Consider the following 18463-nt stretch of genomic DNA (forward strand, 5'->3'; position numbering starts at 1 on the left):
AGGATCTCTAAAGAGTGCACTGGCCAGTTTAAAAACAACATTTTACCCCATAAGAAACAGTACATATGACAATATCAACCAATAATAATAATAATGTTTAAAAATCAAATAATCCAAATCTTATATCCTATCCCATGTTCCCTCTCTTCTTTTTAAAATAAGCTTGTCATAATTTCTTTTGAATAGAAAATTGTACTTGGACTTTGCATTGTCTTTTTTAATTTACTGCATGTGAGTTCACTGTGGTGTCGAAAAGACCTGGGTGGGGGGATGACTTTGATACCATGAATAATCATAGATTTTTAAAATTACAAGAACTAGAAAAAATATATAAATAGCATATTAACAAGAGATTTCTTAATTTAGATAAAGAAAATAATATTTAATTGTGTTTCCATACAAACAATTGATATTTTTTTTAAAGACTCCTAATAGCCACCTAAAAACATCTAATAAGGAATAATTCTGTACCTTATGTTAGTTTTTCTGGACGGCAGGAGAGTCCCTGTATGGTATGGTTTTAAAGTCTCCAACAAAATATTGGACTGATATCTTTGTTCCATTTGGTTTATAGTCTATTTTCTCACCAGACTGGGAACTCCAGATGTCAATGGGAGTTTTATAAGATCAAAGGAAGACTATGGCCCTGAGAGTTCATCTGCTCCTTCTGCTTATTCTTCTCCTGAAGTTATAATCCTCTGTTTGTAGCACTGAATTTCAGTTGCCTTAGAAATAGATGCAGTTCAAAGCTCCCTAAAAGATATTTGCTGCTTGAAAAAGCAACTCCTTGAACATAGCTTGTGTATCAGAAATCTGCTTACTGTTTATATCCCAGTGATTTGAAAATGTAGCTAATCTAGCCTCTGAGTGTTAAATGAAGTCATGAAAATGATGTTACGGAACTGGATTGCCATGTAGGCTGTGCACAGCATATATAGGAAAAAATCAGAATCACCTAACACGCTGCATTTTTAACATCCACAGCTAGCTATGTGCCCTTTTAGTTATTGCACAGAATTAATACCAAAAGACCCACAATATATTAATTTTCCAATAGATGAACTGTACCAATGATTTTGTATTTTCCAGCATATGTTGCCATGCAGGAACAACCCTCTAAACAGAAGAGATCAAAACTGCAGAATTTTGCCCAAGGAAATCAATTGTCTTAAAATATAACACATAACACACACTCACACTCACATATACCCCACAGCTCTATTATCAACATGAAGTGAAAAATGAATTGGTCTAGTAAGACTTATCAGTTGAATTGTGTCAACTCCAGAAATGAATAAGTGGATTTTGTTAAATAGCATTTGTATTTCTAATACCACCACCAGTTTACCTACATGTGAGACATGCTTCCGTACAATAATGTAAACTTCACAGCAAGCCATTTTTACATTCATTAGAGCAGAATTTTCCATTTTCTTTAAGTTACAACATAATTTGGGGCTGAGATTGCTGAACACACAGGTAAGCCAACAATAACAGTACAATTTAGTTTCACAGTGGTTCTCTTAACAAAGTTCATGTAAGTGTCTTTGCAAAGCATTTCACATTAAACATAAGTTTCTAAGTGACTTTCTTTAGAGCTTTCTGTTCAGCTATTTTCCACCCTCTTGTCTTTATATGCTTGGCATGTGTGTTATTTGATTAGTATACAAAATGGGAGACTGGCTTGTTTGATCTGTTTTTTGAGTCCTCAGCTGTAGAAAGAAAATGTCCTTCATGAGATGTCAAAGCCCTTCACTGCAAACACAAAATCTGGGGCCAGTCCAGGTCCAGGAGCCCAAGCAGCCCACCACCAAACAGAGACAAAGACATTGCCAGAAAGTCACCTTTGCAAAAGGAAAGAAAAAATAAAATAGAGAGGAGTGGGGGTGGGAGAAGGAGTGAAAACACAAATGCACCATCCAGAGTCCATATTTACAAACTAGTAGAAAATATAAACATTGCTGTATTTGAACCCAAGTCAAAACACCAGGAGGAGCTGAATTCAGATACTGCTTGTGTGATTCATCTATTTTTCAACAAAGTAGGCTGTCTCTAAAATACACAAAGCATCACTCAAGCCAATCATTGATTGGTTTTCTAATGATGTAGTAAGGCTTATTTCACCACCTTATTTGATTAGAGGGTGTAGCATAACTTTTTTCTACATGTATTTTCCTTTATTGATTTGAAAAATCTCAACAATTGCACGTTTCAAAAGTTCAGGTTGATTTAGAATAAATATACACATGTGGTTTCACCAAAGACTAGTTTACAAAGTCCCTTAAGCCCTTTGAGGGGTGCAGGTTTCTTCACTATGTTAAAACAGTGTGTGGGCAACACAGATGTCTCTTTCGATCCTTAGCATTGCTTTTGTTTTTAAATCTTAAAGTCATGTCAGGTTTTCTGTGAGAGAGCAGTTATGGCAAGAAATATTTAAGTGTCATCAGCACAAAGGATGTGAGTCCGTAAAGCCAGCTTTCGAGGCAGGAGAGTTGGAGAGCAGGAAGGGTGGGATCCGAGACCAGGGGAGGAGAGGAGGGTGTGCCAAAAGGGGGGACCTGGGTGAAGCTGCTGCAAATGGAATTTCCCATCAGAGTGCAGAAGCCGTGACAGAATGACTACCTTCTCTGGCCGCCTGCATTCCCTTAAACGCCAGTGACGCGGGAATGTCACAGTTGTGGGGGGAAAGTGGGGTGCTGCTGGCATGTTGCCACCCATGTCCAGCTACATAACCAGATGGAGCAGCGCTGTAGGTCATGTATGGAGACACTTGGGCTGGGGTAGGATAAGGAGCCATGCTGGATGCCGACACAAAACTGCTCACAGCTGGGAGGCCATTCGGTGCCTAGGAGGGGAAAAAGAAGGGGTGAAAAGAACCATGTTATATAGTTGACATTTCAGGGGTTCTTAGAAAAAAAAAAACAATGTAAGTTTTGAGTAAAAGCAGTTAATGATATTCTGACTCTACTTTCCTTTTTTTTTTTGTTTTAGAATTGACTTTAATTATATTCTTAAAGCATTCACAGTCTTGCTGCTTAAGTGACTATAATGTCAACAGATAAGATCTTATTCTTTCCACAGTAACAACCAGAAAATTCCCTGTATTTGTCTTTTTTGTCTTTGCTAGTTGGCATTATAGGAAGGAAATGTAGGGTGAGGAAAGACTGAATGGTGTTTAAATACTCTTAGACTCTGTTCAGCTTTCCAGTGACTTTGTTAGCCTCCCCCGTGACTGGGTTTTGTTTGGCTCTTTTGTTGAGAATTTTGCAACAAGCCAGATTGGTGTAGCTTTCATTTCCAGTAAAAAAGGGCATATAGTGAGCATGAGCTGTCACTTCAGAAACTCAAAATAGGTACAATTTTGTTAAATAACATATGGACCATATTTTTAAACATCTTGAAAATACCCATTGGACATTTGATTTGCAAAATCGGGCCAGTGTGTATGTGTACGTGTGTGTGTCTGTGTGTGTGTTTAAATGAAGATTGGGGTATTCCTTCCCCAAACTAGCTTGTCAAAAAGGAAATTTTGTTCTATATAGAAGAAATATATATGGATGATTTTGAAAGTGGAAAATTTGTTTACAAAGTCTTGAGGGCCCACAGTGTGAAATTTTAAAAGCCACGTGAATATGAATGCTTCCCTTGAAAATAATTTAAGTGCAAAAATCTTAATTTGTAAACAAAATGCAGCAGCTCTGGCAGGCAAGTCTGCTAAAATCAGTACTCTCTTGCCATCTAGTAATTATTGTTAGTATTGTTACTATTGACAACACCAAAACACCCTGATTTCTAAGCCTGATTCTGGCATGAACACTTGTTATCCTTCTTTAAGAAACTTTTCCCCCCTCACCCTATGAAGATTAAATAATCTTTACTACTAATAATTCTATTATTTACATTATATTTTCACTAGGAAATATTTTGATTTATTAATTCACTCATATCACTACTGGGAAGCATAAGTTACTCTTTATTTCTAATTGATATAGAAATTGAGGGGGGAAAAGAGCAGGCCTATCTCAGACACTTTTTCCAATTCAGCTGCTATACAGAAACAGTTTTCTAATTTAATTTCTTTGGTTATTACTTTCATTTCCACATCTATGAGAAAGCAAATAGCAAAGGTCTCAACAAATTTTTCTATTTAAAGAAATACATGGAGTAGAATTTACACATAAACTTGTGTCCTTGATTTTTAAGAATACACACCTCATGTTCCAGTTGTCAAAGTGCTTATACTTTGAAAAATGAAGAAAGGGGAAGGAAAGTAAGGTTTCTTGAGTATGTACTATGTCCTGGACAACAAGAAAGGGCCAACATATCAAATATTGAGAGTTGATGAATTATAACTTTTGAACTTAAAAAAATTATAGGATAATATATAAATATAACACAATGTATTAAAGTGTATTACAAGGAGCCGATGTTGTATGTTTTTTAACAACAAAAGTATTGATTGTGCCTGAATATTGATGAAATATTACCCTCTTTTCATACACAAGAACATAGACCTAGGAATTTAGTCATTTACCCCAGACCAATTGACAAGCCAACAGACATGTGTTAAAAGAAGTTATCACCCCTATCTTGTGCAGGATCCTCTGTGGCAAATCATACTGCTTTTCCTGAACAATTAAAAAATAGGTGTAATTTAATATCAAACTAGAATATCTTCAGAAACAACATCTGGTAACAATTTTCTTCTTCTATAATCTGATTCTCACTGTTAGATTTTTATTCTGTTTCTTAATTTCTGAAAGTCATCTTTCTTCCCTTCTGAGAATGATGCATTTGAGGATGGCTCAAAGGAGACACATTTTAAGACTCTACACATTAGTATAAAGACAGACAGCCGTCAAATAGCAGAAGAAGAAATTAGCATTGCATAGCAATTAAAGTTTAGATCATCTTTTTCACGTTTTCTTAATAACCTATAAGGCATTGTTCCAATTCAGTATAGAAAGGAGTTTACATCTATATTTGGCTTCTTCTGTTCCAACTCAAATTAGAATTTTATACTATTGATGTTAGTGTGCACTGAGAATCATAAAATAGGAATGTTAATATTAAAACGGTAAGGTTAACATTACTTTTCAAATAATGAAAAACCCCGCACATTTTATAAGTAACTAAAGTTAAAATCCTTTATATTACTCATGACAAAAACAATGTTCTACTTAACAGGAAAAAGAAATTGTTGGCGACTTCATTTTTCTAACGTGGCCACCATTTTCCTACCCATTCTTTTACTTTGCATTTTGTTTTTGTCATCCATTTCTCTCTGAAATACTTGCTTTGCCATCTTTCTTCCCCATGCCGCCCCTACGGCCTTTGCACCCTTGCCCTGAAATCTTGATGTGCCCTGGGATTTGGGACTTTTCATCTGTTCTGTTGCGATGTCTACAGTCAACTTTCCTGGGCCCATTTCTTTTTGCACAAACAAGTGCTCCATCTAGAAATGGCCTTCTGAGCCTAGACTGGACACTCATCTTGGATAATGCTCGGGGATTGAGAAGGCAGAGTACTGGATTGAGGTCATGCTACCTCCAGGCCCCTTGCTTACTTCATGACTAAATTTTGTTAAGTATAAAAAATACATTACTAATTTTTGCCACAGTTGTCCAAACTTTCAACTTGAGGCACCAAACTTGTTTTCATGTTTTTATCCCTGTTAGTATTAAAGATGTAAAAGTTCTCCAAAATCTACAACATATTTATGGTGATTTTAGTGATGCAGTCCCCTTGTCTTACAGAAAAGGAGAAGAAAGGAAGCTTGGAGAGGGTTGACCTCTTCATCTTGTAGAAATACATTAGCGAGGGGAGGCTAATTTATTCACTGAGAGAGAGGGAGAAAGAAATTTTCGCTATGAACAGTACAAAGATAGTTCTTAGCTTTCCCTTAGGTTAAATAATAATTTAGATGGGGGGAGGGTGTGGATTTTGTCTTAATTTTCCTCTTTTAAAGTTTCAACATAGAATTTTTTTAATGGCATGAGATGTGAGAACAAACACGCTTTCAAATGTACCTGCCACCTTCACTATTCATTCACTTTAGTGACTCAATAAACACATCAATTTTCTCACTATTAATTTTAAAACATGACATTAGAAAAGATATAAATCTCTACTCGGTAAAATGACTGTTATTTATGAAGCAATCACTACAAGAGTAAAATTTTCCACTGCAAAGGAAAACAACTACAGGTAGCATTGGTGTTTGTTTATTCTTTTCAGCAAAAGCATACAAGACTTCAGCTTCCCAAATCTGTTTAATGTTTTCAATGAAGGGCATGTAATTAATCTGAAAAGCTAGTTAGGCTGAGTAGACTACCAAATGTACACCATAAATATAGTGGAAGAAAACATGCTAAATTACTCTATTTAATTGGACTGTAAATATGATGTATAAATCAACCAACATATGGAATCCCCAGGGAAGAGTAAACAAATTTTCCAAATGAAACCCCCGCAATGGGCATGTAATGGAAATCGCATTTTTGAAAATGACTTTACCTAAAGATTCCATAAATAATACGTCAGTCCATCAGCTACTTTTTCATGCACTCTTCCATGGAAGTCTGGAGAATCCTTTCCACTAAAGAACTATGCAAGGGTGGCTCTCCTCCCCAGCTCTGACTGTACAGGTGCTTCTCTCCTTTTCTGTCTTTTTCCTAATAAACCTGTCCTTTTAAAACATTAAAAACAACAGCAACTAAAGGGCCTCCCTAAAGTAAACTCCCTTCTACCTTGTCTTGAGAATATGATTTACTAATACGAAATAAAATAGGTCAAATTACATATCCTGGGAAAAGTTGCTTATTTGGTTGACTATTTTTTAGATAAAGACAAATTTTAATCCCAATAAAATACTACACAGTCTAATTTAGATTATTATAAAAAAGTTAAGAAAGTATGAGTAGCCACTTATTCTAAAATGATAGATTTTCCAGTTTTAAAGATAGATTTTCTTACACTAAAAATGTAAATCAATGATACTTCAACTTTTAAAAACTAAAAATATGTTTTTAAATGAAAGTTGAGAAGCTATTTGGCAAAGACCTAGATTATAATCATTTTTTAAAGATTTTTTTAAAGATCTATTTATTTCTGCATACAGAACTGGGGGTACAAGTCAGAGGTGCAGGGGCAGTGAGAGGATTCACCAGAGACAGAGTGGGGAACAGAACGGGCAGACTGATTGAGCACACTGCTGAGGGGAGCAGTGGGCGGGATAGGAGAGGTCTGCCGCGCCATGGGGGTCACCTCCCTGGCGTAGGATCAAACTGGTGGTGCAGTGGCTGTGATAGCCTCATAGTACTGTGCTTTAACCCGCTGGACCACCATAGAGAGCTCTAGATTGTAAACATTTTGAGGGCAAGAATTTTGCCTTAATTATCTCTTATCCCCACAAAATGGGACACATGACAGGCATTTCATAATCATTTATATACTTAAAATTTTTGCAGACTTTTGAAAGCAAATGACGTGATACTCTTGCTTTAAAAAAAAAAAAAGCAAAGTAGGAACCTTTATCAAGGAATAAGCATTGTACTTTAAGTAAGCAAAATAATTAAAAGCTGTTGAAAAGTAAATAAAACTTCTAACCTAGCTCTATTCATTATTTGATTTATGATCAGTCCAGTTATTCCCTCCCCTCCCCCAGTGCAATAAAATGGACATGTGTTAGTATCCAAACACTTATGACCATGAAGAAAACTGGTATGACAACTATCTGGGCAACAAGAGGTTATAGACTATTCTTCAAATTGTCTACTCAACATTTTCTCACTTGAAGAAAATGAAAACAGCCGTGCCAAGTCCTCTACCCACAATCTTTCATCCACTCATCAGTTATATCTGCTTCTCTTGTGGTAAAATGAGTTTACCTTGACTTTATTTTTTTTAAAGATTTATTTATGTATGTATACAGAACTGGGGTACAGGCCAGGTGTACAAGCAGTGAGAGGATTCACCAGAGACAGAGTGGGGAGCAGAACAGGCAGACTGACAAAGTACACTGCTGAAGGGAGCAGCGGGCAGAAAGGGCTGCCACGCCATGTGGGCACCCCCTGGCTGCCACGTGTGTCACCCCCTAGCCAGTACCGAACTAGTGCTGAAGTGGCTGTGGCTAGCTTCATAGAGCTGTGCTTTAACCCGTTGCTCCACCAGGGAGGCCCTATTTTGACTTTATAATGAACTACATTTGACCACAAGTAGAAATGTGCTTTACCTAAAATTTCAACCCCCATATCATAGCAAGGAAAGTTAGGTAAGACTTCCTCTGTCGTGCTGCCCTTCTTAAATGTATACTTCATAAAGCAAGTCTGATAAAATTATCTCAACATTCTTCCAAAAGGGCCTTTCTCAATTATGCTCAATTATCATATTGCAGATCTAAATGTCTCTAGGTTAGGGAAAGTTGCAGTTGAATTTTTCCCTAAGTTTTGTTTCTAAAATGCTACTAAAATTGATATAGCCTTAAATTAAAATTTTTTGTGGTATATTATACATTTAACTGTTACATAATCAGTAATTTTGTTTTCAGACACAAATAGTCCAAACCCAGACATATCAAAGAATAGTCTCCATAATAGAGAACCTTATGAATTTCAGAAACATTCTATTTATGTTACCCATCATTTTATTCTCTACAAAGTTTATACATTATTTTAGATGCAATTAACTTTATTTTATATATGATGAAAAATCCAGTGCAACTTTATTCAGATCTTCATAGGAACAGTATATCTGCAAGGCTGATGTTTTTAAACAATGAACTAGAAAATTATTCTACTTTTGAATGGCACTATGGATATCAAGTGCAGTGCAATATTAATTCGGAAGACAAATTTCAATATTCTAAACTAGTGTTACAAAAACAGAAAAATTGGCTTAGGTAGCTGAAATATGCACAAAGTTATAATTACTTCTAACTAGGCATCTGCAGTCCAAGCTAGAACTAGAAACTCTAGATCAGTGATAAACAGCACCTACAGCCAGTTGCCAATTCAGCCTGCTTAGTAATTTTACAGGTGCCTTGTGAGGAAAAGATTATACTCTCAGTCCTATGATTCTAAATTCTCAATTTCCTCCTTTATAAACTAAAGTGAAACCAGGATCAGTACTATATACATACAGTACTATTTAATAAACTGCATATGCCCTAAAATTCCTTTGTACAGAAATTTTGAGAATTATTTTATGCGAAAGACTTTTAAAATTTTGTTTATAATACAAAGAGAAAATTTTCTACCCAAGTTTACATTTTGGCTGTAAAATGTACATAAGCTGATATTTTTTTAGAAAAATATATTTTAAAATAAAGCTTCTCTTTGAATATTGATAAGAGAAACACATGTATTTACCTAACCTTTGCTTGTTTGTTTAAGAACAAGTATTAATGTATTATTTTACCCTCAAGGAGATCAATGTCTAAACTCCAACATTGTTCACACAATTTAGGTTACTTTTAACATTGAGCTCTATTTTGATAATTGTGATAGAGTAATCTTTCTTTTTGTACTTAGAAATCTTTCCGATTTTAAAATTTTACACCATTTGAGTTATCTTACTTCACAGCAATGCCAAAGATTGATATATTTCAATTAAGAAATTTCCAAAGTTGAGTTTGACATAAATACCTTTTTCTTCTGGGGGAAAAAAAATGAACCTTTTAGCACTTAGAACAATACTTATTTGGTCAATTTCTTTAAGTTTAAATCTGACAACTTAGTGATTGAATACTCAGTGAATAAGAGGTAATTGATTTCTAATGTACAGAATATATAAATTATTTGAAACTGTCATCATTTTTATTTTATATTTATTACCTTAACTACTTCTAAACAAGTATAAACACTACATCTAAACAAGTATAAACAATTCAAGGGAGTTAAAATAATCATAAAAATATTTGGATGATGGCAGAGTTTTAAATATAAACTACATTCATCAACTACATTCTCAACTAGAGACAATTTATTTTCAACTGTATACTTTTTGATGTTATTTCAGTAAATGATTACCTAATAGAAATTACTGAGTAGCTAGCAAATGCTTGCTACAACTCTAGGTGTTTCAATACATTCCTTCTATTATTTCTAACAAAATAACCCTGGCATTTTTTGACTTGCACTAGCACAACAAAGCATATTCTGATTTTTTAAATTGCTTTATTTTTTTTTAAAGTCAGTCCCTATCATTTACAACTACAGGTAATCGTTAATGCTCTGTGCCATATGGTTGCATTATCTCATGCAATCTTCACATTTTTTAAGGTTGGAACTATTACTTCCCTATTTACAGATGAAGAAGTAAGGTTCTAAAAATTTTAATAATTTGCCTAAGTGCCAGGGGTGCCTAACCATTATACATATTGTCTCTCCTTTATGAATTACAGACCACTTTCTAAAAGAAAATGACAGCTTTTCTTATAATTTCTCATTAGCATCTTACAATAGAAGCAGACTAGGGAAAGAGACTCGCCTTGTTGCTTTTTTTCCAATATTTGTCATGGGAGACCTAAGAAAATGTATCTGACCATTTTAACAAAATAAGGAAGGGACGAGGAAGTGGAAAAGGAGTTCGTTTAAAAATGACCAGGATTTTTCCTAAATTAATAAAAATAACAAATTCCACTTCACTTAAATGTTGATGCCGATTTGACAGATAAGAGAAGCTTAAAAATTTTAAGACTTAAAAACAAAACAAAAAAAAACTGATTATGTCGAGGCTTTGGAATTGGCATCTGGGATTAAGAAACTAACAAATCTACCCAGGTCTGCTCAAAGACCTTAGCCTGCTTTATGATTCATTTTTTGTTTGAACATTTATTTTTGAGAATTTTGAAATCCTGACTCCAATGTAGTGATGAATTTAGACTCAAAACTCTTGGGCTCTTGCTGTTGTGGTTGCTTAGTTTTTCTCAGGAAACACATACACTCTCTCTCACTCTCTTTCTCTCTCTCTCTCTTTTTGAAGAGTCAGGGGAGGAACGGGAGGAAAGAAAAATTAAAAGGTTCACAGCTAGCCCGTATAATTTGAGGTTTTCTCACTAATCTCCCTTGAGAGATTACGATGTGACCTTTAATCGGGAAATGGTAACTTTATTAGGTTTATCTGGTTGCCCTCTTCTAATCATCGCAGGTCAAGTCACGCTTGTTTGTTTGGGGGAGCCGCAGTATGGGAAATGTCCCAGCGTGAGGACCCCGCCGCCTGCCACCGTAACTTGGACGTCGCAGGCCCGGAGGCCGATCGCATCCGTGTGGCTCTGGGAGTCCGATGCCGCTTGCCAGCCTCTCGCGAGCACCTTCTTAGCCTAACTCTAGCCCTGATGCTTGCGGCCAGGGGCTCGGCCTCCAGAGGTCAAGGCGACTTGGGACCGATTCTCGGACCAGCGCGCCGATCCTCCGCCTCTTCCCTCCCGGCCCTGGGGCCATGACAGGGGGTCTAGGCCTCAACTCCGCCCTCGAAAATCCGGGCCTCGGATCTGCCCAATCAACTCTTGGCGGCGACTGGTCTTTGGCCTCCTGGGCTTCCCCTCTGGGGAGGACCAGACACAGACCTGGGTCCTTGGTGCTCCAGACCCAAGGAGCGCCAGAAGCGCACCCAGCGGGGACCTCGCCTCCTTACCTGCCCGTACTTGGCTTCTTGCTCCAAGGCTCCTTTCTCCAGCCCGTTCACCGCGTGCGGCGCAGCTGCAGGGAAGTTGTTGCGCCCCAAACTGCTCCACTCTTCCACCTTGGGGCTGTGGTAGGGGGAGCTGTCGCTCACTCCTGAGGAGGAAGAGAAACCGTCACTCTGAAGGTCCGGCGGGCGCGCCCCTTCCTGAGATGGGACCCGAACTCGCCACCTGGGGGCACTAGGGTTTCGACCTCTGTCGGGACCTCTGCCACTGGCCTCGTAAGTGCTGGGGCCAAGGGGCATCCTCCCAGGATTCCAGCCCCCGAGACCCAGAAGCATTTCTAGCTTCAGTGTAGGCCTCCCGGAACCCTCTCAAGTTTTCGGGAAAATATTTTCTTTTTCAACCGGTCTTTCATTTCCTCCTCCCCTCCTGGATGTCCCAGGGAAACAAGTGGAAAGAACCTGAGAGTTTTGCCAAATTGGGGGAAAGAAGCTGCTTGCCCATTTTCCTCTCTGTGAAGCTGCTTGCCCATTTTCCTCTCTTCTCCTGACCCAGGGTCGCAAGGATGAGGATGGTGGTGACTAAGCGCTGCAACTGGTGCGGGCTGAAAAGGCAGAGAGCAGCACTGGCCTATCCATGCCCTTGTTGGTGCTGGTGCTCAGAGACACCCAGAAAAGTGTTCACCACTTTTTTAGAAATGTGTTGAGAACTACTTGTGTCAATATGGAACAAAAGACCTGCAGAGTCCTTTGCAAATAACTAAATAATGCCAACAATAAACATGCAAAATACACCTGCATAGGCTTCTGGCTTATGTGTGACTACCCTCTATGCTCTGTAGCTACATAGAAATATCAGTTCATGTGCACATCGCACAAAGAATTAATACAGTTACCACTGCCAATGCCTTGAATGTCAGTAATAAGTTTAGAGAAGGCTTTGTAGAATGAAATGAAGGTTAAGTGACACAATTAAGTGTTTTTGAAGAGGAGTAAAACTGTCCATTATCCTCTGTGTTCCTAATAGGGATGCAAGTAAAAGTATATAGAATAAGCCGAATGCCATAATACCTAGAGTTGTGTCTATTGCGTCACTGGCATCCTGAAGAAACCGAGTGCAATTTTAAAGAGGAGATATTTAAAAACCACCAGCCATTTGTTTTTTGTCTGTGGGACCTAAGGGTTGAGGGGGAAAGTTTGACAAGGTCACTACAATGAAGGTGATTTTGAGGGGTGATCATTTATAAAGCTGATCATTTGTAATTACTTTCTATGCATAGATTTGTCAGAAAACAGGTTGTTGAAAGTCAGCATCCAGTCAACATCTAAAGTGAAGAATTGCTCCTCTCCATAATCTAATACCTTTCCACTGACATTTGGTCTGATTGTAGGATCCCCAGGGAAGAAAAGTTTTCTTTTCAGCTCTGTCAGTCTTTTTTTTCACTCTACCTCCCCCTCTCCAAAGAATTAGATTGTGCTCCAATTTGCACCAGAAAACCATGCTTTGGCCCAGAACTGCCAGTCTCTCTTTGCCTTTCCAGACAAAAGACAGTCGGTGGGCACAAGCCTGAAGTTATCTTAAGAAATTGAGATCCCCTGTGAGCCCCGTTTCTGCTGATCTCACACTTTCCCATGAACAGGGGCTTCCTTTAAATGTCAGTGAGGTCAGTTTATCCTATAAATCAACAGCGAACTCTCCAACTAAATCTCCAGCCAGCTCCTGGTAAGATAAAACTAAGCTCTTAGAAGGATCTTGTAAATTCACGCTCAGAAAACAAGAAAATGAGAAATCAGGAGGCTCTGCTTTAATTACTTAAAACGATAATTGTGCCAGTGTGATGGCAACCTAGAAAGGCAGGAAATAATTATAGGCACTATTCCCCGCCTCTCCTATTTTTTTCCCTGTACTTTTTAAACTTTGTAAATTTAAAAAGTAGGCTCTCTGTGTTATTTAATTTCTGCATCTAGGGGATTTTTACTTTCTTTTCGTCCTATGGAGAAAGAAGTTAATGCTGTTTTGTTTTAACCATGCAGTACAACGCTGTAAAAAGTAAACAAAAAACAAAACAACAAAAACCCTTCAGATTTCCTCCGATGGAGCGTGAAGGTTTAGTGAATCATTCTTAACCAGTAGAAAAGATACTCAGGACACCGCAAGGTCAAGGGTGAGAAGAAAAGGAACACTGGAGTAGCACCACTGCAAACATGCAGGAACGAAATGTCCACTCGCATTACTGAGACTGAGTAACCCTAAAGGGAAGCGGCAGGAGAAAGGGAAAGGAACAGAAGAGAGACCGGCATGGAATCGTCACGCATTTTTGTCTTCATCACAGAGTGGTTGGTGACACTTTCTAAGATTATATATATGCATGTATATGTATACACACACACACACACACACACACACACACATATATGGTTGAAGGAATGATAAAGAAGAAAATTAGTCCCAGAACAAGCAATGCAGTAACAGGCAAGTTAATAGTGGTAACTTTGAGGACCTCTGTTTCCGAGGAAAATGAAGTGAAGCATAAGAATGAAACCAATTAGGTGACATTTGAACTTCCTGCCTGAGCAAATTTGGTCTGATTGCCAGAATCCAAGAAGAATACTGCAGTTTCCACAGGGTGCCCGGACTCCTCGCGGCTGCATCTGATCCCCAAACAAGCAACCCGCAGCAGCGTCTGCAACCGGCAGCCCCACGCCGGGTCGGGCCTCCCGGGCTGCGCCCCAAGTCCGGCCCCGGCCGCGCTCTCCAAGTGAGCAAGCCAGTCTGAGGCTGCCGCAGCGCGAGAGGCGGGGGAGTGTGGAAAATGCGAACCATGTGTTGGGGATGGGGGGATGTTATGGGTCTGGCTGTTTGAGATGAGGCTGGAGACTGTGTGTGGCAAGGAAACGAAGGGCATGAATTTCAAGTTAATGAGATCAGGACACCCCCTGGGAGGACTCCTTACGTTTCCAAAGAAAAAAGCCTCAGGTGGCGGGATAGACGTGGCCTAGGTCAGGGAGGCCACAGATAATGAGGCCACAGATACCGAGACCTCAGCAAAGGTGCAGAGCGAGGGTCTGTACATCCACACATCAGACCCCAGAACCCTTACCTTGGTCAGTGATGGAGCGAATTCCCAGGATATCGGTGACCGAGTGTGAGGAGGGCCAAGTGCGCGGCATGGCCACGGAGCCGGGGATAGCAGGCACCCCGGGCGGCGTGGGCACCTTAGCGGTCGCTGCCGTGATGGGGCTGGGGTATGAGTAAATGTGGTTATAGGGCAGCGCAGGCTGAGGCGCCGGCTGGTGTTGTTTGTATGAATCGTAATGGCTCTGCTGGGCCAAGTTGCCGATCTTGTTGCGCAGGATGCGGCTGATGGAGCTCACCGAAGGCACGTTATACTTGTCACACACGCCGTCCGCCAGCAGGCGGTCCCGGATCTCCCAGGCGAAGATGCCGGGGTCCCTCTGCTTGTAGGTCCGGATGTGCTTCACCACGGTGGGGGTGGTGACCCGAGGTTTGCTGCCCCCGATGGCTCCAGGCAAGATGGAACCTGTTTCGTTGTAGCGCGCCAGGATCTTACTAACACAGCCGTGGGAGACCCGGAGCTGGCGGCTGATGTCACAAGGTCGGATGCCCAGTTGGGCCAGTTCCACGATGCGAAGCCGGATGGCGTTGGGCAGCGGCCTCCCGTTCACGAATACTCCACCCAACTGGTTCACCTCCCCAAAGGCTGGCTCTGAAAAATGAACACACAGCGCGCGGCGACGCGCACCCAGAGTTTGGGACAGCCACTTGCCACTCGGTCTCCTCACGCGTCAGGGGTCAGGGAGGAGGCACACGCCCCGGACGAACGACCCAGGTTTGTCCCCCCAAGCCAAGATCCCCGAACCAGACTCAACTGCCCCAAACCACCGCGGTGAGGTAAGACGCCCCTCTTTCATTCCGGTGGTGCCAGAGGCCGCTACAAACAAATGTCCAATGCTGGGACAGAGGACAGCGCCTAGTGTTCAAAACTCTCCGAAGCAGGCGGGGAAATCGGTTTAGACCACTGCAACCCACTCCTTGCCAGCTCAGATCTAGTCCTTGGGCCGCTCTCCCTTGATCCCCAATTCCTCGCCTGGGGACCTGCGCTGCTAGAAAAGATCTAAAAGAAATCACAGTTTGAATTGTGTGTGTGTGCGTGTGTGTGCTGCCTTTTTTATTTGTTTGGCGCGTGTGTGTGTGCGTGTACGCCTGGAAATGAGGGTTTTCTGATGCCACTGCTCCGTTTTCTTAAAATCAGAAAATGGCATCAACAGCAGCCCAGGAGCCAACGTTCAGACTGAGCTGCTGTGCGCCGCTGACCCTTAGCGTGTTCCTACAACTTGTAGGAACTCGAGCAAAGTCAATAAGGGGAGTGTGAACGCTCAGTGGTGCGCGCTCTCGAGCTCCCTCCCTCCCTCGCCAGTTCGCTCCCTCCCTCCCTTCCCGGCTCTGACAGCGTCCCCCAGCCGCCACTCACCCATTGCTCCGAGCAGTACACCAACCGGGCCCCAGTTCTGCGCTCCCAGAAAGAAACTTTTTGCACGGCCTCGGTGACCCTGACTGTCGCTGTCCCGGGCAGCCGGTGCCTCCGCTTCTCCCCGGGAGGAGGCGGTGAGAGTGCAAAAGGAAGGAGTAAAAGGAAGTCTGCGCCCCGATGAAAGAGGCTTGAGTTCTGCATTTCAATCTAAGCAGCAACGTGGGCTGGGCTGAGCGGGGCCGGGCGGCTCCGTCTATCACTCACTAGTGACACGCCCCCAAAAGGGAGGTCCGGAGGGCAAGCTGCGCGGTGATTGGTGTGGGCCGGAGAGCGACAGTGCAGTCCTGGAAAGTTCTTCCGCTGTCTCTTACAGGCTTACTCCGCACCTGGGTGACTAAATACAATGAAATAGGGTGTTTGACACCTTCCCAGGAACACCGCAAACTGACAGCAAAATCAGGCTGTTAAAAATGCTGAATAAGCAAACGAAAGCTTTTTGATAAGAATATGAGCGACACAAAGGTGCTGAGATTTCTTTGGGGGAAAGATGAATGTCTCAGAATTGAAGCCAAACTTCCAAGTGGGAGGTGGGCAACACCGTCATTAGAGCTGGGGGACACTGTCATTATAGATGGAAGAAGTAGGTCTTAGATTAGCCTATCATACAGCCGTCCAGGGACTGTAAAGAGGACAACATTGTTACCAGTCCACTCCAACCTATGCCAGGTGGTTAACGCACAGGTGTAAGAAGGACGAGGACCTTTCAGGGCGATGAGGCAGAGACGGGAGCCGGCTACCGCCAAGTAGAAACCCTGCGATGGACACCCACGACAAGCCCCTGAGAGCAGTCTCTAGAGGGCTCCTTCCGGAGCCCAGGATCCAGGCTTCAGACCAGGCTGGAGGCAGGGGGCATGCGGCTTGCAGACTATTACACGCGGCCAAAACAAGCACGCTGTCAACGTTGACCCGTGCATGGGCGTTCGCGACTGAAATAGGCATACCGCTGCGCTCAGTCCCCATTTCCTAGAATTATTGCGGATTATTCCCTACCAGCAAACTATTGCAAAGGGATTTTGTTTAAGTATGAAAATAAGATTTGGATGTCCCAAAAAAGTGGACACCCGGCCTGAACAACTATGTAATTCCTGCATTTTTCGTTTAGCCTTTCGTTTCGAAGGCCCAGCAATTCTGCCTGCTTCTGAATTTTCACTTTCGTTCACTCTAAGGATAAATTTAAAGTCAGCAGTTTGTTTTTGACGACCAAATGTTTTCACATTTTGGTGGGGGGGGGTGGGTAATGAAGAATGTGAATCCAAATTTAAAACAAGATGAGAAATATCTTTTTGCGACTTGGAAGTTTGTAGTGCTTCTGATATTTAACAGTCAAAATGGCCCTTCTTGTGCACACAAGATGCAGGCATCCTTCCACAATCCCGAGGGACTGTGCGGCTCTGGTCTACACACAATGAAGACAATTGGATTCAGATCCCCTGCCAGTAAGTGACAAGAACCCAGAGAAAACTAACAATCATCTGTAATATTTTTAAATGAACAATATTTTCTAGGTCCTCACAATTCTGTGGTGAGGGTGTTCTCTAAGTTCAGATTAACAGGTAGGAAGTATTTGAAAGATTAAAAATGTATCAAACTCAATTATTTACAATCAGATTTTTGTGAACAGAAAGTGTTCCACAACTACAAGTAAATGAATTTTTTGTTTGTTTCAGATATTTAAAGCTGCCAGGTCTGACTTGATAGCAGTTTCACCCTAGCCTGACTCCCAATACCTGTAGTGCATGCCCTCCTGGAGCTTTACAAAGCGGGGGTCCTTTGGGAATCTAAGATTTTAAAAGCAGCTGTTCCCTTGGAACTGAGGTGCCAATTAGCTGAGATTGCGTTACCTGAAGGGAGACCTTACAACTATGCCCTAGGCTTTTGCGAAGGAGTGACTGCTGGACATCTTGAACAAGAATCCGCCTGTCCCCTCTTCCAGCAGACTCTTGCAGTGAGCAGCGACCTCTGCACTCTGCTCAGCTGGTATGCATGCAGGGAGCGCTCTGCGACTCTGCAGGACAGCGACATTGGTAAATGGCTGTTCAACCAGTGGCCCATGTAGAGTCTATGTGTTTGCTTTGTGAGGACTTTAGCGGTTCTACAGCACCAGCCCAGACTTAGAGGCTCGTATTGCTTAGGGTTCTGTTTAGGTGAACCTAAAACACAACTCCCTCTCATTTGCCCCCAATTTCTTCAGCTGCCTCATGTCTCCCGCAATCTTGCACAGGTCAGCTGTCATCTCTCCATTTCCACCTGCTGGACTTGGCCGTGGAGGTGCACAACCACTCTCG

General features: G+C 41.3%; 1 protein-coding gene across 2 annotated transcripts; it reads right to left on the bottom strand.

Annotated features, from left to right (window-relative positions):
• Positions 1–1261: 1261 nt before the first annotated feature.
• PAX9 (paired box 9) lies at positions 1262–16512 on the bottom strand. 2 transcript variants are annotated; one of them, XM_004681926.1, is made up of 4 exons: positions 16119–16512; positions 14727–15353; positions 11635–11774; positions 1262–2845 (listed from the first exon to the last, which is right to left on the bottom strand). In XM_004681926.1, exons 1-4 carry the CDS (start codon positions 16120–16122, stop codon positions 2591–2593), a joined length of 1026 nt encoding a protein of 341 aa, XP_004681983.1. In that variant the 5' UTR covers positions 16123–16512; the 3' UTR covers positions 1262–2590. The 2 variants fall into 2 exon arrangements, with proteins under 2 accessions (XP_004681983.1, XP_012579766.1); XM_012724312.1 differs by having other exon boundaries at positions 2140–2845; positions 11635–11777; positions 16119–16298.
• Between the last annotated feature and the right edge of the window lie 1951 nt (positions 16513–18463).

This window comes from Condylura cristata, unplaced genomic scaffold (assembly GCF_000260355.1).
Source record: "Condylura cristata isolate star-nosed mole 26May11 unplaced genomic scaffold, ConCri1.0 scaffold00013, whole genome shotgun sequence".
NCBI lineage: Eukaryota > Metazoa > Chordata > Mammalia > Eulipotyphla > Talpidae > Condylura > Condylura cristata.